This window comes from Haemorhous mexicanus, chromosome 9 (assembly GCF_027477595.1).
Source record: "Haemorhous mexicanus isolate bHaeMex1 chromosome 9, bHaeMex1.pri, whole genome shotgun sequence".
NCBI lineage: Eukaryota > Metazoa > Chordata > Aves > Passeriformes > Fringillidae > Haemorhous > Haemorhous mexicanus.
In genome coordinates, this window is record NC_082349.1 from 6,335,035 (window position 1) to 6,361,030 (window position 25,996).

General features: G+C 43.6%; 1 protein-coding gene across 1 annotated transcript; it reads left to right on the plus strand.

Moving 5' to 3' along the window:
* The first annotated feature begins 239 nt into the window (after positions 1-239).
* NRDC (nardilysin convertase) lies at positions 240-25,891 on the plus strand. Its single transcript, XM_059853833.1, has 31 exons — positions 240-517; positions 4,376-4,682; positions 4,871-4,952; positions 5,524-5,677; positions 7,360-7,433; positions 8,858-8,953; positions 9,878-10,000; positions 11,384-11,441; positions 12,382-12,455; positions 12,648-12,717; positions 13,077-13,154; positions 13,589-13,709; positions 13,788-13,846; positions 14,451-14,505; positions 15,730-15,834; positions 16,100-16,223; positions 16,737-16,823; positions 17,424-17,543; positions 18,259-18,310; positions 19,408-19,558; positions 20,592-20,719; positions 21,014-21,176; positions 21,860-21,891; positions 22,177-22,315; positions 22,671-22,718; positions 23,014-23,066; positions 23,687-23,770; positions 24,660-24,750; positions 25,036-25,152; positions 25,370-25,459; positions 25,678-25,891. The coding sequence occupies exons 1-31, from the start codon at positions 318-320 to the stop codon at positions 25,870-25,872; spliced, it is 3,330 nt and encodes a 1,109-aa protein (XP_059709816.1). The 5' UTR covers positions 240-317; the 3' UTR covers positions 25,873-25,891.
* The last annotated feature ends 105 nt before the right edge of the window (positions 25,892-25,996 follow it).

Here is a 25,996-nt window from a genome sequence, read left to right on the forward strand (position 1 = left end):
GTCCCCGAAACCTGTATCCGCTCTTCCGCATTTTTCTCGCCCCTCTGATTTCTCTGCGCCCTCCGCTCGATTCTTGAAAAGGGCCACATCCCCCCTTCACTCCCCCATCTATGGTTTCCCCCACCCGGTCACGCCGGCAGCCTTGTCTCCACCAATGGGAGCGCCGCGCAGCTATGCACATGCGCAGTCTCGCGGCCGCCCTCGCTCGGAGCGGGCGGGCGGCGGCGGCCGGGGGTCCCCGCGGGCGGGCCGTGGCCGGGGGCTGGCGGCGGGGACGGGCCGTTGTCCGGCCGCTGTGGAGTGGCGTCACCGCTGCCATGCCCGGCAGGAACAAGGCGACGTGCGGCTACGGCAGCCCGGAGCTTGCGGTGGGGCAGCAGGCCGCGGAGGGGGGCCGCGACGCCGGGGGCCGCTCGCCTCACGGGGACGAGGAGGAAGAGCGCGGGGGGGCCGGTCCCGAACACAACCTCGGTGACCCCGACATCGTCAAGTCCCCCAGCGACCCCAAGCAGTACCGGTGAGGGCGGGTGCGGGAGGACGAGCTGCCGCCGGGGCAGCCCAGCCGGGCTGTGGGGTGGGCCGGGGTCTGCCCGGGGACCCCGGGGAATGGAAGTCGGGCTGGTCCCGGCGGCCGGGGTAGCTGGGTCGTGTCTGTGCTGAAAGCAGGCTGGCGGTCCCGCGGGTGTGTTCGTCCTGAGGGTCTGGCAGTTCCTCTCCGAAAGCATTCAGTGAGAAGTGCGGTTTAAGTATTTCAGAGCAGATCCCAACTTAAAAACTGCTACTCTTCGTGTTTTAGATGAGCTTCTAAGTTTTAACACAAATATATCTGTGGGTTGAGGTTAGATGCCTTTGAGCTACCATTTTGCTTGTGTTTTTATTTCGATATTTCTGAGTAATACCCCGAAAAGTGATGAAAAAGATCAACTTCCCTGAGCGCAGCCCACGGCGTCTGTGGCCCAGACCCAGCGAGAGACTCGGATGAGAACTACAGCAGAGTTTGAGCTTGTTGGATGCTGTGAGACAGACTGTTCTTTGAAAGGACACTTAGATAACTTCTTCCTGTAAGACAGAAGATTATCTAGCCCTTGTTTGAGCTGCTTTTAAAAATTTATCTTTAATTTTCATGATGTCTAATCTGTGCAGCCAGTGGAGACTTGGCTGCCTGAGCCTGAAACTGAAGTTTGGATTTGCAGTGACATTGGCTGGCAGTGAGATTCCCTGCTGGCTGCCTGAAGAGGGCTGTGCCCATTGGCTCAGGAAGAAAATTGCTCCCTCCCTTCTTGCCCTACTTCCTTGCTGCTTCCTCTGGATCTCTGCCTGCCTCTCCTGGTGGCATTCTTAGTCATGCTACTTTGTGGCAGGCTTGTCTTCATGCAGAGCTCACAGTGCTGATGCTGTCAGGTTAAGAAACTCCTGCCTTTGCTGCCTGAAGCAGCACACCGGTGGATGAAGCTTGGGAAATCTATTGAAGGCTGTCACTACCTATTTTGAGGCTCAGGAACCTCCCCTGCATGTGAGAGTTGTAGAGAATGTTTGCTTATAACATAAAGTAATGCCAAAATCTTGCAGAAATCCTGCTGTCCATTCTTAACGGAATTTTTCAGTTGGAAGCACAGAGTTGCATCCTTTCAGTCTGATTTCCATTTCTGAAGTGAGCCTGACAGAGCACAGACATTGTCCTTATGGAAGAAAAGTTCACTTTGTTTGGAAGCAAAGCCACCCTGAACCTGTGTCCAGGTGTGATGTCCCAAACCTCCTGGGAGACTGTCCTGGCAGGTGATGTGATGATGCTGATACATTTTCCGCTCTTCATGCTTCAGTGATGTGTGCTGCAGCCCAGTCACAGTGGGCTTAGTGTCTGTGTCTGGTGACATCAGTCTGAACTTCACGGAAAATGTCTTATTTTGCCTTCTCAAATAACATTCACAAAACCAAAGGAGCTCTGATGTAGATATCAGGATGTATTTTCAGAAGTGGGTTTGTTGGGACAAAATATTGTCATTATAAAAGTTTGCTCATTAGAGCTGTAACTGTGTAGTTATATTTACCAAAAATGTATGTTGTGTTTGCATTCATCCATATATGGAATTTCATGGTCCTGTGAGATTTCATTTGTGAGATTACAGCATTTCTCTCAGTGTTTACCATGCACTGATAGGAATTTCAATACTAACTTCTAAACAATTGTCAAAGAAAGACTTTGTGAGAACAATCCTGTTTAAACCTATTCAGGAGATTTAAGCAGTATTTTTAAGAATTTGAATTTTATTTTATAATTTGGCCTCACTTGCATCAATGCTGTATAGTCCTTCAAAAAAAAACAATTGGACTGTGCTTGCTTCTGTTTCTACCTTATGCCATTGCATTTTTTGTACTGTATTTTGCATACTAGTGGATATTGGTTACATTTGTCCTTTTCCATTGGACTGAAACATGGAAAAAGTAAAGAACACCTGTGTCAGTGGTGCCTGTGCTCTGTATAACCTAAGCTGTTTAAATCCTGCTGGAGTGAAACCCGAGAGCCTCAGCAGCACCGGCCGTGGCTCAGCCATGTCCTTGCTGCTTTCTGTCCTGGGTGCAACACCCATGAGCCTCCAGATGAGCAATGTAAAATTAGTATAATCTGCTCCATTAGCTTAATGGGGCTCTGTGCAAAGGATCAGCAAGAGCTGCTGGATACACCTGGCTGAGCAGCTTTGTGGCACATTGTTCCTCGGGAAGAGCAGCCCTGTTCTGTTCTCTGCTCTCCATCAGTGCTGGGGGGCCAGGGTTCTCCAGGAGCTGTGCAAACCTGCAGGGCAGAGCTGTGTGTGGAGAAGGAAGTGCTGGAAGGTGCTGTCTGTGGCTTTGGCTCTCAGCTGCCCAGAGGCTGCAGCACCCCTGTGTTCAGTGTGTGTTTTAGGACATTCAGGAGTGCTGCAGGTGTGCAGTGGAACACGTATCTGGTGGGAATGGTTCACAAATGTGCTTTCAGAATGCAGGAGGATTAACTGTGTACACAGACATTCCAGCACTCTCTGTGCCTCCTGCAGTTCATCAGAGCATTTCTGCAAGTTACGCAGTGTGTGCTGTAGTTTGAATGAGTCAAAATGCACTTTGCTTTTGGATAGTGCAGATTTGTCCTGCTCAGCAGTCTTGCAGCAAGGAAACTGGGTGTGCGCATGATCACAGAACCCTGGCCCAGAGTAAGCTCTGTCACCTCCTCTTGGGTGACTGGTCTTGAGTCATAACCTTAACACAACTATCAGACTTCTGTTCATTAGCTTTTTTCATTGTCTTGATAGTCCAGGAGCTGTGTCCACATGGCAAAGTTCTGACCTGGTACAAACTCGAGGGTTGGAGCAGATGACCTCTAAAGGCCCCTTTCAACAAAGACTGTTCTGTGATTCTGTGCTCTGTAACTCAGATTTTTCTGGGAGCGTGGGATGTGACCATGGGTTTATTTTATTCTAGCTTGCTCTTTTTTTGTTTGTTTCTGCTGGATCAGATACCCCAGGTCTCTATCACACTAGTTCATAGGGTGGATGAAGTATTTTCTGGACCAGCATTTCTTCCTTTCTGCTGCTGGTGTATTAGCCAGTGCAAGCTCCTGGCAGGTATGCTCTGGCTAATTTGATAAATTGTGACTCTATTCCAGATTTGATGGTAAATGAATACTGATGAGGGCTCTTGTAGTGCAGAGCATTGGTGCTTGGCAGTCCTCAGAGTGAAAGTTGTAGAAGGGTGCTGCACAGAGGGCTTGTGGGGTTTTATTTATATTTATACACACATGTTTAAAAACTTCTGTGCATGTATAAACACATACAGAGAACTGTTCATTGCTTCTTGATAGGAGCCCAGCCAATTCCCTGTGACTGGTTCTGTGGAGCCTGCAGAGGAGCTCTCTCCTTTCTAACACTTGCCTGCTACATCTGCAGACCCCATTTATTAAAAATCACTGATGAAAACAAATCAAATCAAATGCTCTAGGCCCTACTTAGAAGCAAAGACTAAGATCTTCATTCTGTCACATCATATCTGTTTCTGAGAGCCTGACAAGCCTAAAAGATGACTGAAGTTTGGGTTTGCCTGTCCTGAGTGCACAAAGTGAGTGCTAATAGCTTAAATGTTTCACAAAGAGAAGAATTAAAGCCAAATCAGTGAGCTTGACCTTATGAGGAGAAGGGCTTCTGCTTCTGCCCTGAACTGCTTCTTATTCCTAGAGGCAGAAGAATGTTTTACTTTCCTGCCATAAATCTGCTCAGTCTTGGCTACCATTAGATTTTCATTAGGAAATCACTCTCTTAAGTATTACATGAAATAATGAAATTTTTGCAATTCTGAAAATTCAGACTTAGGAAATGAACGTATTCATTGCACAAAATTATTCTTTCAGGTATATCAAACTGCAGAATGGCTTATGTGCACTTTTGATTTCGGATTTGAATTACTTGGATGGTGCCCCAACATCTTCAGAAGAGGAGGAGGATAATGATGATGATTCTGAAGAGGGCAGTGATGAATATGATGACTCTGGAGCTGAGATTGAAGATGGCAAAGAAGATGATGATGAGTGTGATGAGGGGGATGAGAGTGAGGACAGTGATGGAGATAATGAGGATTTCAGTGATTCTGACGACAGTGAATTAGAAGAGCTGGCTGAAAAGGAAGAGACAAGAAAGAGAGGTTGTTCAGAAAAGCAGGTATGTACTTTAAGCTGTAGGGTGCAAAAATATGTAGTGAACTTTCTTGAGGTCTGAAACTGTGTGATTAGGTGTTCAGACGAGACCTTTTTATTGTGCCTGTCCTAATTGAGTCATCTTGTACTTCTGTCATTTTCCTGAAGTGTTTCTTGAAGCAGCTTTTACTGAGAATGTTGTATTTTCTCTAGTCTGCAGCAGCTCTCTGTGTTGCTGTTGGCAGCTTCTCTGATCCTGAAGATCTGCCTGGATTAGCACACTTCCTGGAACATAGTATGTATCTGCTCCTGTTTCATTCTTCTCCAGCTTCAGTGCAAAATGGGTGCTATGTAGCTCTGCATTTCTGAAGTATTTAGTATCAATTCCTAATTTGGCTATTTGAGAATTTATTTTCATGAGCTTGTGATTTTATACAAATACTGATTTAGTAAGGAGTTCTTAATATGGGAGGTGTCTCATACACTTTGCCAAGCTGTGCATTAGCTTATATCAACTTTAGTTGTTACCCATTAAATTGAGGGGAATTATGTTACCTGTGGCTCTATAGACCAGGTTGGAGCTACAGACCTTTATCTCCTGGTAAAGGGTGATGAATTAGTAATGTGGACACAGAAACCACGTGAAGTTTCTGACCAGGTGTGTTTCAAAATACTGTTCTTGCCTGGGTGAGGCCAGGCCTGCCTGGGAGGGCACTGTCAGAGGCAAGCTACAGCAGGTCCTGGGCAGATCACCCAGGCTTCCTCTGCCTGTGAGCTGTGGGTCAGTCATAGAGGGCTTGCTCTAGCTGCAGTGAGGATTAACAGATGAATGTCATTTTGGCACTGTTGGTGATTTTTTGTTGCAGTGGTTTTTATGGGCAGTCTGAAGTACCCAGATGAGAACGGGTTTGATGCGTTCCTGAAGAAACACGGGGGCGGTGACAACGCCTCGACGGACTGTGAGAGGACAGTGTTTCAGTTTGATGTGCAGAGGAAGTACTTCAAAGAAGCCCTGGATAGGTAACTTTGTATGAGTGGTGATTAGGTGTTAATTAATATCTGTGTGTGCCTCAGGAGCTTGGGTGTACTTGTACAGTTCTTCATTTTGGGATGATCAAAGTTGTTGCTGAACTTCCATAGCTACCTGCACTACAGCAGTGATACTGAATTAGGAAAGTGCTGTTTCTCTTTGGATATGTTGCTGGGTTTTATTTTGCTGTGGGATTATGTAGGACCCATGTTTAAGTCTTAACACATGCAGCTCTTTGATTGTTTTGGCACTCTTAAACTGGTAGCATTGATGATGGGAGAATGTTATGCAACGTGACAGCTGATCTGAGGGGAAGTGCTCCCAGAATCCCAGTAACTCATCCTTTGAAATGTCTGTCCTGGTAGAGTTATTGTTTTTTCTAAATTGTTAGTTTGTTTCAGGCAGCCTTCAAAGTTGTGGTACAATGTGTGTCTCAGAAGGAGACATTTAACCCAGTGCAGGTTATTCACTGCTGAGTGTCTCTTATGCCAGAAAGTGCTTAACTTGCTCTTTTGTGCAGTTGGAACAGAGCTCCACTGGTTGGCATGGTTTCCTTTAGTGAGAGGAATTTGTCATTCATAGGGGTGTAGCTGAATATTCTTGATGCCATCAAGTATCTCAGGAGGAGAGTAGGTTCCACTGCAAATTTACTTTGACACAAGAGCCAGTGTTTGCACATTTTTCCAGGTATAACCTAAATTTTACTTTACTAGGCCAATTTCAGCTTCCATTTGTAGATTAATTCAGCTTTTTAAGATGTTTGGAAGTGCAAAAGAATAAAAAAATTTAATTGCAATCTGTCACAACAGCTTGCTTGGTGGAGAGGGAAACAGAAATTAGGTGTTCTGTAGGACAGCTTGTCATACAAAGGAGATAAATGAGTGCTGATGATGAATTCTGTTCATTCAAGCACTTGTGGATCTGAAGAAATGGAAAGACATCACCTTTCAGTTGTCTTCATTGTAATGGGTCTTCTGGCCATAGAACTTCATCACAGATACATTACTTTTAACCTTTTATTGCTCCTAACCTTTTGCTTCAGCCAGTTCAGTTTTTCATTAAAAAAAACTCAGCAAATAAAACAGAACTCTTAGATTCTCTGGCAGCCTTCTGCAGAGTCTCCATGCACTGCAGATCTCTCCCTTTCCAGTGCTCTGCTCTCTGAGGATACAGAAGAAATTTATTTGGATGACAATGCTGATTTTATGGTAGATAAGAAAATTGGAATGGGTATAGAAACTTGTGTTTCACGACAGTTTGTTTCCTAGAGTTAGGAAGAAACTTCCCCTGTGGTCATGTTGTTCCTGAGGAACAACTGGGATTTCCTCTGAAGCACCTGATACTGATCCCTATCAGCTCCAGATTCCAGACTAGGTGGATCACTTGTGTGCTCATGTGGTGTGGTCATTCTCAGGATGTAATGCAGATAGTCCTGCACCCATATCCTACTGCATCCAACCAATTCAGTCCCACTCTGGAGCTGGGAAGCCTTGCCCTTTGCTTTCTGATGGCTTTTGTCTTTCTTTGAGGCATCCTAGTCAAGAATGACATAGCTCCTAGTAAGTCAAGCAACTTTGTAAACCAAAATATTAGATGTTGGATTTAATTACTGGCATTTTGGCCTAATTTAATAGACACTGAAGAAAAGTATATGAATTTTTCTCTTCCATAGGTGGGCACAATTCTTTATTCACCCATTAATGATCAGGGATGCAATAGATCGAGAAGTGGAGGCTGTAGACAGTGGTAAGTAAGAGAATCTTTTCCTGTGTGTTTAGCCCATCTTCTTAAAACAAAACCTACTTTGTAATATTGTTTATTGGTTTCTGTGTTGGACTCCCCATCTAAGCACTTCAGTCAACTTCACATAATTTACCAGAGAGATTAAACTCTTGAATTGAGGCTTTGTGGCTGTTAGACATCAGGGGCTTTTAGAGGAAGAAAGACTGGATGTGGTGCCAGCACTGTGAGAGTTTACCCTTGCATTTTCATTAATTGGAAATTAATAATCTGAAGTGGTTTGGCAGAAACTGGCAGGGCAGTTACATGAGCTTGTGGATGCTCTGCAGTGAGCAAAATGCCTTTATCTCCAGCACAGCCCCAGAGCTCTCTCCAGTCCTGTGCAGAGTTATTACAATAAGTTGAGGTGATTTTATTTGTCTCCTTATTCTAACACCTGAATAACTAAAAAGTCACTTCCCAGAAGGAAATTAAACCAGGCACAGAAGCAAGTGGAGTGTTGATTTTCTTAATATGTGATGGATGCTTCTAGACTGCCTCTAAAATGTCACTGTTTTAGGGAAAAAATAGCAGATATCCCAACTAGGTCAAATATTTATTCCAAGTAATTTTCTTCATTTGTCTTCTGGCAAGGAAAAGTGGGTGATTTGTTCTTTGAATTTAGATAAAAGTCAGTGTAAACAAGGACCTGCCTTTGAGTTAAGGCGTGGTTCTTCAGCAGCTTCAGCCATTTTACACCTTGGTGGTGCAGAACCAGTCCTTGCCTTGCAGTGACACCATGGTGATGTGCTGCCCAGGAAATGGTGTCAGCTTGCTGAACTGGCTGCAGGAGAGCCCAGCCACAGGAATTAGTTTACAGCTCTGCTGTACATGGTTGTTATTACCTGCAAAACAGGAATGGGAAAATGCAGTTCAGGAGAGTGAATTGATTTTGGCAGAGCCCCATATTTAGATTAGTGTAAAGTGGTTGTAAAACTGCATTTTTAGAAACTTATCTTACTCACCTTTCAATTTCTTATTTCATTATTAGGCTAGGGGTTGTTCTGTGTGACATATGGTAGAAACAGGTTTGTAATTGTTCTCTGGCTCTTACTGCAGGGCCTGGTCCTATATGATATTGATAGCCTTTTGTTCCCATGGAACTTAACATAGTCAGAGCATTCAGACAGGACAACTTGGTGCTTTTACATGCTTTTCCTTCTTGACACTTTCTTTACTTCTAGCACCTTCTTTACTTCTCAGCTACATTTTTCCTCTTGTATTCATTATTACTTTCTTATTTCACTACTGCATTCATATATTCAAAGAAATTTCAGACTGCATCTGTGTGGTGTGTCTCTTTTTCAGTTTGGCTGGGATTTGTGCTTTGTTTTGTGGGAACATGATGTCAAACTTTGATGCATGCCACTGCAAATTCTTATAATTAACAGAGTATCAGCTTGCAAGGCCCTCTGATGCAAACAGAAAGGAGATGTTATTTGGGAGTCTTGCCAGGCCTGGACATCCTATGAAGAAATTCTTTTGGGGTAAGTCCTGTATTTCTGTTATAGAATGGTAATGATACTTAAACTTTTAACCACTTAGAAGTTTGAGTGGTTAGATGCACTAACATGAACTGTCATATCACAGCAACCATTAAACTTGTTCAGAAGAGTTCAAGCAATTATCCATTTTACAGGAAAATGGTTGGGAATAAAAGCAGCTGTCTCCTTTTTAAGATTCTTCTCTTTCTGGTACTGATTTTTGCTATGTTATAACATAGCCCAAGGTGTATAATTATGGAACTTTCTCTTAACACAAAGGTGGTGCTCTCTGAGTCATCTCCATCTTGCTTAAGCTTTTTTGCTATTAGAATTTCCTGGAAAAATAAATTATTTCTAGTTGTCTGTGAAGGGAGGCTTTTCAAAGTAAATAATTCACTGTTGAATTTCTGGGAGCTAGTTCACAGCCATGTGAAGGGAGCAGAATGGAAATTTGTCCTTCTCTTAGACAGTCCAGTCCTCTCTCCCTCACCCAGTGGTGCTGGTGAGTGTGTAAATAGCAGTGTGATTGATGGGTATTAGAGTTAGCAGCTTTGAAGTGCAGCTTGTTTTTATAAATTTCTGTGGTGACATAGACTGAGCTTCAGATTTCCTCCTCTTTTTCCCTCTGCTGTTCTGGAAGTTCCATTGATGAGGGAATGGCTGGCAGTACACAGTGAGAGATGTGATAATGCAGGAGGACTCTGGCCTTCCTTGTAATAAAAATATCAGCTGTCCTTTGGATAAGACCCAGAAACCAGAAAATACCCAGTTTCACTTAACACTCCTTTCACTCCAGTTTTCCATTAGGTATTTTTAATGTGCTTTACCATGATTAGACCTGGGGAGGAAAGTGAATTCTCACTAGGTGTGTTCTTGCTGTCAGCACAGTGTGGATAACTAGCCCTGCCTCCCCTGTGATGTTTGCAGGTAATGCAGATACCCTCAAGCACGAGCCCAAACTGAACAACATCGACACCTACACCAGGCTGAGGGAATTCTGGCAGCGCCATTACTCTGCTCACTACATGACCTTGGTTGTCCAGTCTAAAGGTAACATCAGCTCTCCTTAAAAGCAGCCTCATTGCTGCTGTTGGTGCTTTTGGAGCCAGTCCAGCTGTAGCCCAAGCCAGTCTAGTGGTTTGTCCAGTCCTGCAGAGGGTATTTATATGTAGATTTTAGCCTGGTTTCCAAATAAAACAAGACCTGAGCAATTGTGCTATGATACTGTCATCCTGCTGCTTCTTGAGAAACCTTTTGTATGGGTTCCATATTAACACAGAAGGGGAAATCTCAAAGATAACATTTCAGAAATAATCTTGTAGCAATGAAGAGTTAAACCAGTTAAATGAATTAATGCTCCTGATTTCTCTGCCATCAACAGTGGAACTCCTCAGCAAGTGATGGGGAGACTGAGACTGAATCTCCCAGTTGCCTTGTTTGTCTAGGAGGAGTAGAGGTTCTATTTTTTCCCCCATAGCTTGAAAAATTCTGTACAAATGGATTAGAATTTTATTTCAGTGGAGAACTGCAGACCTATGGGGGGTTTCTGCTGAGAATAAAAGAAACACATTTCTCCGAAGTTATTCAAGTTAGATTTGTGTATAGAGAGGAGTTTTATTGAATGCTAAAACTGATTACAATTCATCTCTAAAATGGAGATGGTAATAATAGAGGCATTCTTTCTTTTCTTCTCCTTTGCTTTTAATTTTGGTCTAGACAGTAAACTACTTAGGGTGCTGAATGCCTCTTGAATAGTCATTTAACCAGTGATGGATTGTAGTATTTTCTGTGGTGTTTGGGAAGAAAATGGTGGTAACTGATAACCAGCCAGGTCAATTTTGTATTTCCTTCTCTGTTAAAACAAACCCAACAGTTAATCCTCCCTCTACCCCATCCAGACTTTTTTTACTGCTGTTGTTTACATATACAACATCACTTCTGGAGTTCAGAATGCTTGCTTAAACAAGCAAAGGTTTTATTTTAAAAAACCTTTCTGGTTTGTCACTTATTTCCCTCAGAAAAGAGGATGGGGAGAAGGAATCCTTAGAACTGCAGGACTGAGTTTGAGGAGGAAAACTCCTGTGTATAATCTGGGGAATTGTGGAACAAGTTGCAAGTCCTGCTGATTTTGTAGATCCCTAACACAATAATTCCTTCTGCAGTCACTCCAGACACTACTGAACTTTAAATCCCAGTTGTGTCAGCCAGGGATTTGAGCCCCCTACACAAACCCAGAGCTGTGGCCACAGATACAGCTCAACAAATGTTAAGAATTGGTTCAAACCAACAGCTTTGAAGTTTATAAATTAGAACTTTGCAGTTTTCAAATACACTGACTTGCAGCCTCTTTGAAATAACTGAACTGGTGAGATAAGGTAACTTGTCTTAGATCTTGAGGAAATTGCATTTCTGCCTTTCTTCTCTCTTTTTTAGAAACACTGGATACATTGGAAAAGTGGGTGACAGAAATCTTCTCTGAGATCCCAAATAAGTAAGATTCATTTGATGCATATAGTCATTGCAGATGATAAAATCATCTCTTCTTAAAATGACATTTTAAAAAATCCCTTACTGGAGAAACAGAGGAAATTACCATTTGTTAATTACCATTCTTATCTGGGAAAAAAAAAAAGGCAACTTTTTAAAATTAAAGACCACTGTTAATTGTTCCAGGAACACTGTTTCTGCTTGACAGTTATTTAGGTTGTGAGTTGTGTGGTGCTAACTTGAAGCAGTGTTTGCTTATATGTGCTGATGCCTTGGCTTTATGATAAGTCATTCAAACTTAGATTATTAATTCACATTGCTTATCTTTGCCTTTTGTCAAAAATAATTAGAAGCAAAATTAATTAACATTGTATCTGGAATTTAAGTGTCATCCTTGTGTGGCAGTGGGTTAGAAATAAATCTTTTTCTTTAATGGTTCACTCCAATACGCCCTTTAAAAAGGCGGTTCTGCAAAACTTTGCTAAGTTGAAAAGCATTTTTTTCCCTTTTGCAAGAGATTTGTTTCTGTGGTGCTTGGAAATGCTCTTGTGAGAGCCTAATGCCATTCAGAGACACATTTGTCTGTCCTGGCCTCACCCCTCCTGCCCCACAAGACAATCCATCAGGATTCCTTGGGTCCAGGGTGAACTCAGGATGTTGTTTGCTGTTCTTGGCTGTACAGAAGCAGGTTTTGTGCTTCTTGTACAGAAGGAAGGGGAGGTGTTGGGGTGGTATCACATCTGGGTTAAATGCTCGGTTGTGTGAGCAGGCTGCCTCCCAGGAAACCTCCCTGGGGTTGGGGGGATGCTGGGCTGCACCCTTAAAAAAGGGGCCCTTTCCAGGCTCTCTGGTGTCCTGCAGAGCTGTGGTCCTGATGCCTTTGAATATCTCAGTGTAGCCCTGCAGCCCTGCCAGTAACATCACACTTTCATTTTGCTTTATAGTGGTTTACCCAAGCCCAGCTTTGGCCATCTGACTCAGCCTTTTGACACACCAGAGTTTCACAAGCTTTACAGAGGTAAGTGAAATGGATTTAAGTGTTTTGAATACCTGAATGCTGAAAGAAATTTTCTCTGGGTGATCCAGATACTTTGTAGAGTAATTCTGTGTGATTTTAAATAGCTTTAAACTATTCTTTCAGCATTATGTAAAATTTCTTACCTCTGTCTTGTCACATATATTTATAATTAATCAATTTATTTGTGTCCAGTTGTTCCAATCAGGAAAGTTCATTCGTTGACCATCACTTGGGCACTTCCCCCACAAGAACAGTATTACAGGTACACCCTGCTGCATTTTACTTCTACCTTGTTTATGCTGTGAATAATTTATTGACTTTCACAACAAACCAAAGAATCTCATTTACTTGTCTAACTGATTACTTTGGTTCAGCTAGGGGGGCATTTTAAAAATGAATTCAACTGCTGCAAATACAGTTCCCTTTCCTCACTGACTCAGATCAGTCATTATGTTCTGAACTCCCACACTTTCAGCTTATTATCTCAATTCTGCCTGAAAATGCAAAACTTGCCCTGAAAAAAGGGACAGTGCATATTTTAGTCATTAGCCCAGTGATTTGAATTCTTTCTGTGAAATGTGTTACCTCCTGGCATCTAATCTCCTTTAAACTTTCTCTTAGGGTGAAGCCTCTTCATTATATTTCCTGGCTGGTGGGACATGAAGGCAAAGGCAGTGTTCTTTCTTTCCTTAGGAAAAAGTATGTGGGTTTTAAGCACAGTTATTAAATGTTTTGATCTCATTCAAATACAAATAAACTCTATTTTGTGTATTTATATTTTCTATAGATGTAAAAGCTGGCCAAGCCTGCCTTTCTTTATCAATGTTTTGTAGTGATATTCTGTAAGGTGATTATAAACCCAAGTAAGAAATAAATGGGCTTTTTGTCTGTGAGTCATGGATCAGCAGTATCTCTGACTGATCTTTGAGATCTCCAAGAGGTTACTTACCTTTTTCACTGCTTTTCTTTAATTCTGTATCCTGAGGTCACATCCTTAAACTGGAAAAGCTTTGTGTAAACTGTAAATGGATTGAAAGCCTCTGAAATAAAGATACCCTGTGATATACTGCTTCTAGCTAAGCTCAAACAAAGCTGAAAGGATGAATTAATAAGTACCTTTCACTCTTCCAAAGGTTTTGGGCCCTTGCATTGTATGGAGGAAATGGAGAGACAGGATTTGAACAGAACTCCACTTACTCCATCTTCAGCATTTCTGTGACTTTGACTGATGAAGGTTACAAGCACTTCTATGAGGTATGGTGTCCTGCAGCTTGTTTTTCCTGCTGTTTCCCTAATGTCTGGAAAAATGAATCTGTTCCTTTCTGCCTGCAGGTGGCCCACGTTGTGTTTCAGTATGTGAAGATGCTGCAGAGAAAGGGGCCAGATCAAAGGCAAGTGTTTGCCACTCCAGCAGATATTTGTGGTGGTGTCCTTCTCCATTATCCTGTTATTTGTAGTGTTTGCCCTTTTGGTGGAGTTCCTGGAGCAAAAACAGGGAGTCACTAGTAAAACTTGTCTATGTGGAAAACCTGTCAGTTTAAAAAAGTTTAAAAAGAAATTTTCTAAATGTTTATGCTTATTTCTTGGTGTTTTTGAGTTTCACTTATTGTGATGTGATTCCTTCAGTTTAGTAAGCTGAGCTAGTGTAGAGGTCAGGTGCAGTTTTGTGTTCATTTTAAAGGAATTTGTTGAGCCAGGTCTGTAGAAGTCAGGACTGGGTGTTCTTGTGTTAACCTTTATGTTAATTTGGTATCAGATTTTGACTCTTGTTAGTTAACTCTCTTTCTCTTTGGAAAATGGAAGAACTTTCTGCCAGTTCTGAGAAATGCCATTTTGGGAAGTGCATTTAATATTGGCTTCTGTGTCTTGTACCTGAATGAATCATCGATCTCACCATTGATGCCTTTCCTAGAAGGCTTCTTTTTTAAGATTCTTGGTAAATGTTGTGGAATAATGGAGAAAATCCAATTTTATTATCTTCTTCCTCCTTTGCAGAATATGGGAAGAAATACAAAAGATAGAAGCTAATGAATTTCACTACCAGGAACAGGTATTTATCCACTGTTCTGAAATAGGTAAACCATGTAAAGTAATTACTTTTTCAGTTTGAAACACGTTTTCAAAGTTCTATTTGAGAAGAAGTACATTGTGCACTTACTGAGGCTGTATTTGGCTGAAAAGAGATGTATTCTGGGCAGAGAAATATTGAGATTTTCCCCTAACAGAATTTAATGTTGATTTTTCATTCCATACCTGCTAGGTCGGCTCTTTCAGTCAGACTTTTCTTGTTCCTACTACATTTAGCCATGTTCTGTTTCTTACTAGGTAACTTGGTTTTTTTTTCTTGGAATGGCACTGAAATTTCCTTTTGGGAAAACAAATCCATCCATACAAATACTACATACAGCAGGAGCATAGATTTGTGTGTGCTTTTGTGACAGGGTTGTGAATCCCAGGGGCAGAAGAATGACTCAGTCATGGAACCTCAGTTTTCTGCTTGCTGGATGGAGCTGTGCTAAGGAATGATGTTCTCACAGGCAGGGCTTGGCATGACTGGTTAGGGGGTGCCTAGGGAAAGTTTAATGTTTCCTCAGGTGTTTGCTTTCTTAAGACATCCTTGGGCATGTTTCCCACTACATTTGCAAGACACAGATGTGCCAAACTCAGCTCTTTCCAGGTGTCCTGTGCTCTCTGTCTGACCAGGGACCTGCACAGTCCTGTGCTGGCTGGTGCAAACACCCCAAATGCACTTAGCAAGAAGCTGAGCAGCCTGGTCCTCCAGGCAGCCTTACCCTGCTAAAGGGCAATGTGTATTTCATGTTCAAACAAGAGAACCTCCCCCTCCTCACCCTGCACATCATGGCAGGGAGCTGGGGAAAGGAGCAGAGCCAGAGCTACTCGTGCAGCAGCTGCAGTTCCTTGCCTTGTGCTTTCCAGGTCACTTTAAATCTTGAATTGTTGCAGGGCTCTGCTTGTGTCCCCTGGAGGCAAGGAGTGCATTCTGCTAGGTCTTTAACTTGGTAGATTCCATGACTGTAAACTGCATAATCAGGGTTTCTTCTACAAAGATGATGTGTCTGAAATGTCAGGATTCTCAGAGGAGACTGAACATTAGATATGGTTATGAAATATATTTAATAACTGAAACAAAATGCTGTAACAAGCACAGCTTCCAACACATGCTCAACATATCTGACCAGTCAAGCTCTTCTCAGAAAATTGGTATCTTGGGTTTCTAATTATGTGTCAAATAGCTTTATTTCTTTGCTTGCAGACAGATCCAGTTGACTATGTGGAAAACCTTTGTGAGAACATGCAGTTGTTTCAGAAGGAAGATTTTCTGACAGGAGACCAGCTCCTGTTTGAATACAAGCCAGAGGTAAATGTTCTTTGAACTCTGATTATATGTTTTGATGTAAGGAAAACATGTGCATACTGTGTAATACAAGCATGTGTACAGGCACTTGTAATTAAACATAATGCAGGCACAGGTTTTGTATTAATTGAAACACTTGTTGTATTCAGAAAGCAAATCTGTTTTGTAAGCTTGTTATGTCTTGTTCTTCCTACTTTCCAACTGAGAAGTCTGCTGGCTCAGGCAGTCAGAGCTGCATTTGAACTGAAATATTGTTTGGAACTTGTAGATCATTGCTGATGCCCTGGACCAGCTCAGCCCTCAGAGAGCCAATCTGGTTTTGCTGTCTGCTGCCAACGAAGGCCAGTGTCACCTCAAAGAGAAGTGGTTTGGGACTCAGTACAGCATGGAAGGTAAAACAGCAGCAGGAGCTGAGAGTGTCTGATCCCTGCATTGGAGGAAGTGAAAGGATGACAACCCAAAATACAAGTGCATGGAAGTGGGGAAATGACTCCTCAGTGCTTTATTGAGCTCACCATTAGTGTCTGTGCCACCCACACCTGCTCTTTGTTTGCTGCCAGTGGATTGCCACTCCTGCAGTTCCTTTGGGAGGCAGAGGTCCCAGTCAGCTCCACTTGGCTGCCATTCAGGGGAACTAGCAACAGTGGAGCACAGGGTGTGGGGGGAGCTGGGTTACTGAGGCAGACTTGATTTGCTTTTTAATAGGGTTGCTTTTAATAGGGTTGCTGTTCAGTCCTGCTCCAGAAGATTTTGTAGGAAGGGATTTGGAAAGAATCCTGAGGAATGGAGTGGTGTTAAGAAACTGCTGTGATACTGCAGATCTTTCTGGAGATTGGGAAAAGATGTCTGGAAATAGGACAGCCTTCCCTTCCTGTTGAACTAATGCATTTTATGGTTTTTAACAGATATTGACAGGTACTGGAGTGATTTATGGGACAGTGACTTTGAGTTAAATCCGGATTTACACCTTCCAGAGGAGAACAAATACATAGGTAAGGCACCAGGGCAAGAGTGAAATCTTCCCCAGTGATTTATTTGAGAACTTGCTGTGGTTTAGAAACAACCTCAACTGGTATCAACCAGTTTTTGCAAATTAAAAAAACATGAGCACTCTGTTCAGCTGGATTTTATTTACTCTTCTTTTATTTATAAGCTTAAGAACTGAGTTATTTTAAGGTATATAAAATTACAGATGATATATCCATAACAGAGCAGGCCTCACAGTCAGTGAGAGTTAATGCAGAGCTCCAGGCACCTTAGAAGAGAATTTTATTTGCTTAATCCTCCTGTTTCTGAAAGCATCTAAATACCATCTGGTTTTGTTGCCAAAAGCAAAAGAAATGAAAACCAGGACTTGTGTCCTGCATGGAAATGTGATGCCACCACTTCTGCTCTGCTTCAGCCACTGTTCTGGTGTGGAAGTGAAAAAGAGATGTTCTTTAGGTCCAGGAAAGTACTGTCACAAATAATTTAGAAAACTGGAGGGGAAAAATGTATTTTTTGATACTTTTGAAGACTTGGATGAATTTAGGCTGATTGTGTCTGTGAAACACACTAACATGTGGTTTTGGTGTGCTTTTTCTCTTTGTTAGCCACTGACTTTGCTCTGAAAGTTGCTGACTGCCCTGAGACAGAATATCCAGTCAAAACACTCAGCACACAACAAGGCTGTCTCTGGTACAGGAAGGATGATAAATTCAAAATCCCAAAAGGTAAATGCCTGAGGGCTTTCTGAAAGCAAGACCCTGTTTTTGCCAGCTGGAATTGATTTGAAGACAAATAATCCGTGGTAGTGTTCACCATTTAAACTGAAGTGCTTGCTGCCAGCTCTTCCATGGTCCTTTTGATATGTTTGTTAGCTACTATAAAAGAGAAGCAGGTGAGCTAAGGCAACAAAGACACCCTGCTGATTCCTCAGGTTGAAAAGTGGAATCACTGAAATTTACTGACTTCTGAACAGTCTGTGTGGGGACAGGATTGGGCAGACAGAATATGCTGCTGAGACAAGGGTTTGAGAAGGAAGGAGCACATTAATTAGAAGGGACATAGTCTCTTCTACAGGAAGAGAAAAATACAGCCTGGATCAGAGACAAGGTGTAAAATATATTGCTGCTTTTTTAGTGTCTCATTTATTAAACAGATGTTCTGTGACGTTTTCTTTTTCTATTTATAGTGGTCATGTCATGGGAGTAGTCTGCAAAGCACAGCTTTATTTTCCAATATTTGGTACTTCAAAGGGAAGATTTTTGGAATAAGGAAAAGATATTTAATGATGACTTAAAATAAGAAAAAAAGTGTTATAGATGAATGATCATTTTCGTTAAACTCAAATTGTCACCAAAGAGCAACTTGATGGAAATATATCTGAGTTCAGAAAGTTGTCTCTTTCTACACAATTGCTCATTGAAATTTCCTTTTCCTCCCCAGGTTATGTTCGATTCCATCTGATCTCTCCATTGATACAGCAGTCTGCAGAGAAGTGAGGATTGTATTATTTATGCTTACCTTGCAGAGTAGCTAAACTACCATACCTAGTGAAAAACTGGGAAGAGACTTTCATTTTAAGCAAGAATAGAATAAGGTGTCCTTTTCCCACATCCTTCCACCTTCCTGGTGGGTCTATCTGCACTTTGGTGATGGTGGTTCTGCTGCAGGTCCTGCCTGTAGCCAACAGATGTGTAAGGAGTTCATGGTGTGGTACTCCCCAGGGCAAGTCTGGGGAAAAGCAATGTAACAGCAGCAGTGCTCAGAGAAGGAGCTGCTCCTGAAAAGAGCAGTCCACAGTCACGTCCTGAGCATGTCCCAGCATCCTGGGAGCCTGCAGGAGCAGGACAAGAGGCTGCAGCATCCTTGAGAAACCACCTGGGGTCAGGCAGAGCTCTGGGTGCAGTTCTGGGTCTGCTGCACTTGGCTTGCCTCAGGCTGCCATTGCCACCTGTGTCACAGTGCTGTTGTCATAAGCCTGCCAAGACCTGCACAAATCATGTTTTGGGAAAGCCTTTTAAAATCTGTTTTCAGGAGGTGTTAGTTTAATCATTGAATTGGAATCCAGGCAATAACAAAAACCTGGAAGCAGGGACTGCAATTTCCAGATTGTGTAGCCTGCTTTGCTCTAGCTTATTGTGATTTTTTGCCTTGGTAGATAAATAATAATCTCTTTACTGAAGTATTGAGCATAACTGAGTCTGTTTCCCACGCCTTTACACAAAGTGAAATAATTTAATTTGCTGTGATTTTTCCATGTTTTGAACATTGTCTTGTTAAAATGTGCATTCTTACCTTGAAGAAACCTTAAATCTTGTGAAGCTGGAATTTTTCACATTTCAAGGACATCCTGACACATTGCTGGATGTCCAGATCATTTTTAAGTAGCATCATGTGCTTTTTGCACAAAGGGAAACCTGCATTCTCTATTTCTGATATTTTGGGGAAATTTCCTTTTGAATCTCATTTTACACAAATTCCATTTCTGTTGGAATTCACTGCATGTACCATCAAGCTCATCGGGCTTAACTTTCATATTTAGTCCATCCTTTTTTTCTTTCTTTTTAAACCCCTGCCCTTCTCTTCCTCCAGCATAGTCTTGTTTGATACATTTGTAAACATCCTTTCCCACAACCTGGGGGAACCAGCTTATGAAGCAGACGTGGCTCAGCTGGAGTACAAGCTGGTGGCTGGAGAGTATGGCCTGATCATCAGAGTGAAAGGATTCAATCACAAACTACCTGTAAGCTCTGCTCCTCTCCTCACTGCTGTTCTGCCTGCAGCCTTGCAGTGTGTGTGCTTTTCTGGAGCTGTGAATGGTTGGATAAGGTGTTTTAAATAGAAGAATTGGTCTCTGGCAGGGTAATTTAGTAAATGTGCTGCTTTTTCTTGTGCTTACATGTATAAAGATGGAATTGTCTGAACTTACACAAGCTCAAATTACTGACTTCAGGCTGACTTAAATCTTCCTTTTAAGTAATAACTGTATCTCCATTAAAATTTTAACAGCTTTTCCTATAAAAAGAGCTTTGAGTCTCCCATGGCCATAAAGAGGATTGGAGCTTTTCCATCTCTAAGTTGTGCCTATTTGCATGATGTCTGGAGAAGGGTGTCTGAAAAGAGATTTTGGTTTCAATTTGACTTTGGAGATCCAGCTTCTGAACATGCTCATTTTGGGTGCAGATTTTCTGTGTTGGCTTGCTGAGAGGATTGGGGGATCCCTGTTCCCATTCCCTAAATTCATGTAAGGCATGGCAAGCACAGAGGTCACAGTGAAGAGGAGACAGCCATTAACTTCCATTGCAGGAGCTTTGCTGGAGCTTTAAGACCATTAATCACTTGTCAGACTTCTGTTAATAGGAGTTTTAACAGAAAAAGCCAAATACACAAGCAACAGGGTCTGAATATTCTCTTTTATAATCCTGAATGATGTCTCTGTTGTGATGTCATTGTGCTGGTCAGCTGTAAAAGAAAAAAAAAATGGAATATTGAATACAGAAATGTTGGGGGCTCCAGGCTAGATTTGTTTCAATAGAATGTGGAAACTCCTGTTGATTTGGGATATTGAGCTTATTCACTGTGTAAAAACACTGCCCTTCTGAAACAGTCAGTTAGGATAGAATTGTTTAGTGAAGAACATCTGTCAGAATGGAGGAATGTGCTTTAGTAATGCTCCATGTCTCAATAATGATAATTTTATTAATGTTAATTTTATATTATTATATAGCATTAAATTAAACCAACAAAACCCCCAATTGAAACTGTTCTCTTTACAGCTTCTGTTTCAGCTCATCATCGATTACTTGTCTGACTTCAGCTTTACTCCAGCAGTTTTTGAAATGATAACAGAGCAGCTGAAGAAAACATACTACAACATCCTCATTAAACCTGAGACTCTGGCCAAGTGAGTTCTGGGGGAGGGCAGCAGTGGCTGAGGCTGAGCTGAGGAGCTCAGGGCTCCCTGCTCTGTGCTCACAGGGCTGGCTGCAGGCTTTGCTCATAGCTGAGGAGCCCCCAGCAGCTCTGCAGTGGCAGGGCAGATGCATGGCCAGACCCGACAGCCGGGGAGCCGCTGTCCCACAGTGACCTGCAGCCAGCAGTGGGGAGGGCACAGCCAGCCACGGGCTCCTGGAGCCCTCTCCCTCTCTGGCATCCAGCAGCTCCTGATGAGCCCTGCTTGTGCTCCCTGGCCCCGCAGGGACGTGCGGCTGCTGATCCTGGAGCATGGCCGCTGGTCCATGATCGACAAGTACCAGACGCTGATGAAGGGGCTCTCCATCGACGCCCTGTCCGCCTTCGTCACCGCCTTCAAGTCCCAGCTCTTCGTGGAGGGGCTCGTGCAAGGGAACTTCACCAGCAGGGTGAGTGCAGCCCTGGCAGCTGCAGTGCTCGCTCTGGGCTTCAGCACACTGAACTCTGGTGCTGCTCCTGCTCTGGCACTCTGGAGTCCCGTGGGTACTGGGCAGCTTCACCTCCAACACCTCAGGAGCGCTCGTGGGGATAAGCCAATGGCAGTCCACAGTTGCCAGTTTGAGCAGAAGTTTCCAGGAATTTGTATTTTAACTGCTGGTAGGAAAAAAATGTAGTAGATGTCTCCTATTGCCACTGTTTTTTATATTGTTTGGTATATTGATATATTTGATACGGAGAAATTCCCGCAGTGGTGCTACAGGGGGAGGCTTCCCTCAGAGCACATTTATCCTGGCAATTTGTCTGCCTGCATGGTTTGGTTAAACCTCACTGAGTGCCAAACACATGGAGTAAGGATAACTGGTGCTATTTCTTTGGCTCGTGCCTTCTCCTTCTGGAGACATTGCAGTGCAAAAAGCAGCGTGGAGACTCTGCAGTGTGGTGCAGAGGAGGCTGGAGGGACTGGGGACAGTGTGAGGAAGAAGGGATGTAGGAATGCAGGGATGTAGGGAGCAGGACAGCTCAGCTGTTCTTTGCTTGGGGCTCACTCTCAAGTGCTACCCTGGGGTATGTGGTTGTGAATTGAGGTAATAATTCTCTTCTAAATAAAACTGATGTTTGCTTTCTTCCCTAGGAAGCAAAGGATTTCCTGAATTATGTTGTTCAGTGAGTATCTCTTGACTCTTTAATTGCTTATTATATGGAAACTATAGTCAAGATAAGATTCTTTTCTGGAGGAGGGAGTTCGAGTGGGAGTGCTGAGAAATTCCCTTCTTCCCTCTGGTGTTGGCAAGAGGTGGCTGTTGATGGTGGCAGTTTAAGCAGACGTAGTTCTGGTTTGGGGAAGGGGAAAATGATGTCAGACCAAGTGTGTAAATGTCTGGGCGTTGCTGTGGTTTTGGCCAAGGTGTGGGCAGGTGTTTGAAGTTGTGCTGTTTGTGCTCCCTCCAGAAAGCTCCACTTTGCTCCCCTGGCCCATCCCTGCCCTGTGCAGTTCCGGGTGGTGGATTTGCCAAACACCCACCTGCTGTGTAAGGTGAAAACTCTCAACAAGGGCGACGCCAACTCCGAGGTGACAGTCTATTACCAGGTACCGTGGGCTGGGCCGGCCTGCTCCTCTGGCAGCACCCCTCCTTGAGAGCAGGCTCTGCACAGGGATGTCACAGAGGGGACACACACACCTCGTGTGAGCACAGGCCCTGTGCCCCAAGGCTGAACACAGGTGGGATTCCCTGTGGGGGGTTCCCTGAAACCAGCACCTTTCCTTCCTGGAGTGATGCTGGGAGCTGGGCTGGGCCTGTCCCCTCAGGGAAAACCAGAGCTTCCCACCTGTCCCTGGTGTGACTTGTCCCTCAGTGCTGCAGTCCAGGCTGAGGTGTGTGCCACAAGTCACCTTGGCCTGAGCAATCACATTAAAGCCACCCTAAATTCTTCATTCTTTCCAGTCAGGTGCCAGGAACCTGAGGGAATACACCCTGATGGAGCTGCTTGTGGTAAGTTTGTGTTTGTGCCTCCTGCCTCAGCACAGTGTCTCCCCTGAACACTGCCTGGAGCTGAGGCCATGAGGCTGACTGGCCCCCAGTGTGTTCCTATTGCTGCCCCTGGCTGAAATGTTTGGGTGGACACTACAGGAGACTGTTCTGTAGCTCCCAACCCACTGAGGACTGAGCTCTCTTAATGCTGGGGTTGTGGCTGGCCAGGGACACTTCAGTGTCCCTGTGCTCTGTGTGGAGCCCACGAGGGGCTGCAGGGCAGTGTCACCTCTGCTGTGCCTTTGTGCTGTTTCAGATGCACATGGAGGAGCCTTGCTTTGACTTCCTGAGGACCAAGCAGACCCTTGGGTGAGTTCACTGGGAGGAATTCTCCTGCACCTGCTCCTACACTCCTGCTTTGGCTGGTTTCTGGTGGTTTTACTCTGGGAATCCTTCCTGCACCGGGGCTAATCCTCAGTTACTGTAATGGAAACAGCAACATCAACACTTCAAAAACAAAAGCACCCATCAATACAAAGTGCAAGCCAAGGTGCTTTTGACTTCTGTAAGAATTGCATCTCTCACCAGTGTGTTAACTCGGAATTATTCAGCATAAAGTTGTTCCTTGCACTTCCACACTCAGCTCCCCTTTCCCCAGGGCTGTTTTCACAGCAGCTCTGTGGTGCTGAGCAGCCTCCCTCAGAGGCACCCTGCTACCTCAGGAAACTGGAGCAGGCTTTTCACAGCTCTGGGTCTCTCACTCTGCTTGGAGGAGTTTGCAGGAACCCAAATACCAACACTCCCAAGTTTAAAAGGATTTCCTAAAGCTGAGAAAACACTGAAAATCAGCAATGCAGAAAATAAAGAAAATAAGGCTATTGCAAATTTAGATCTCAGATTTTTCTGTCTAAAGTACCTACACTGTTTTAACTTGCAGCATGTCCTGTAAATGAGAAGTTAATTGTGCTTGTGTCCTTTTTTCTTTTAAGCTACCACGTGTACCCCACCTGCAGGAACACTTCTGGGATTCTTGGCTTCTCAGTCACAGTGGCAACCCAGGCAACTAAATACAAGTAAGTGCTCTGTGGGGAAAGTTCTTCACTGCTCCCAGCCCTGGCTGTGGGAGTCACCTGCTCCCAGCTGAGAGTTCCCTCCTGTTTCAGGCCACAGAGGGATTTTTTAATTCAAGGGGATGTCAGAAGGGACACAATATTCTGACTCAAAACCAGCACGTGAATAAAACAGTAGCCTTAGGCTTCTTAAAACTGCAGTGGGCCTGGCTTGAATAGTGAAAAGTAATCTCAAGACTAAGTAAAATATCCCCTGCCCTTTTGAAGCTGTTTTGCCAGGAGAGTTCAAATCCTGTCTAGCTGTTCTTGTGGCTCATGTTCAGCAGGCACAGCACTGTTGTGGTTTTGTTCAAACCTGGGCCTTTGAACTACAAGCCTTTGACCTGCCTGAGTCGAAGGATTACTTGAAAAATGTGTCACTTGTGAAAAATGACAGTGTCAGTGAAAGCTTAATTAGCCCAGTGCTGCTGTCTCTAATTTTTGCATTTGGACACTTCCACTACAGAGGTGTGTGTCATCAGGGAGGGTTTTAATGGGTCAGAAACCTCAGGATCCATCACATCACATTTTCTTTTAGTCCCAGCCCTACAGCCCCTAACGCTGCAGGGCTCAGCGCTGCAGCTGGGGACACCAGAGCAGGTCCCCAGCAGAGCAGGTCCCCAGCAGAGCAGGTCCCCAGCAGCATCACAGCAGTGGCTCCTGGGCACAGCTGAAAATGAGAGCACTGCACAAACTGACCACCAGGTGATCCCAGATGAGTTTTCAGGGGTTAACAGCAGTGAGCCTGTCCCTTCCTCTTCATATGGGGGCTGCTACTTTACCCCTTAATATTTTATGGAATTTTTTTTGTTTGGTTTTTCCTGCCTAATTAAATTATTTGTTTCTCTTTTAGTTCTGAATTGGTTGACAGGAAAATAGAGGAGTTTCTTTCTTGCTTTGAAGAGAAAATCAAGGATTTAACTGAAGAGGCATTTAACACCCAGGTAAAGTATCTTGAAAGGCTCTTCTTTGAACTGCATGATTCAGTTACAGCTATCTGGTGATTTTCTGAGGTCTCCTGGACAAAGGCCTCACCTTTTAAAACCTGTCCTTGCTCTGTTTTGCTGTTGTTCCCTAAACATCCATTCTCTGGCCATTTGCAGTCAAGCTCAAAAAGGAAGGAGCTACCCCGTTAATATAATTCAGCTTTTCTCTCAATTGCAGTGACTGTGATGTTAGATTAAGGTAGTTTTAAACCCATTAAAGCTAATTCTCTTTTTTCCATGTAGGTAACAGCTTTGATAAAACTGAAGGAATGTGAAGACTCCCACCTTGGGGAAGAAGTGGACAGGAACTGGAATGAAGTGGTGACCCAGCAGTACCTGTTTGACAGGCTGGCACGGGAGGTGGGTGTCCTGCAGCTGTGGGACACAAAAACCACACTGCTTTTGCAGCAGTTCTTTGGGATTTATGCTACAAGTGACACACTGCCTCTAAAATTACATGTTCTTTTAAAAAGGTTCTGTTATCCAATGGAGTAGACATTGCAGAGGAAATATTTTTATGTTTAAAATTATTTGAATTGCCACTGTGCTGCTAAAACCTCCTTCCTGTGGGTTTCAGATTGAAGCTCTCAAGTCTATTACACAAGCAGACCTGGTCAACTGGTTCCAAGACCACAGAAGCAACCAGAGGAAAGTGCTCAGTGTACATGTGAGTGTCTGTCAGCTCCTGTTGCCACCTTCAAGAAGCAGAGTGCAGTAAGAGTGTGGGAGAGGAGATCTGTGATGTAACTTTTACTCTGCTTATCCACATTTTCTTCATTTATAAGTAGTGTTCTTGTTAGAATTGCATTTCAGTATCTCAGGTTAATTGATGGGGCAGAGAAACACTGAATGAGATCCCAGTTTCTCTTCTGGTACCTTTTCCAGGTGATTGGATATGGAAAGCACGAAGGGGACTCAGAGGTGACAGCTGTCTCAGGACAGAACTCTTCATCTGGTGAAATACCTCATCTTGTTTTACTGCCCCCCTCCTCTTTGATGCGTGACTTTACTTCCATCAAGGACATCAAAGCCTACACATCAACTCTGAATGTTCTCCCTTACCATAAAATATTGAAATAAAACTGATACCTTGCCCTGCCCTGCTGTGTAATACAGGTGCTTTCTGCAACATCAACATTACAAACCTATTTTTATTAAACCAGAGCTGTAGTGGTAGCTGGGACTGAGGGAGCTTTCCTCAAGT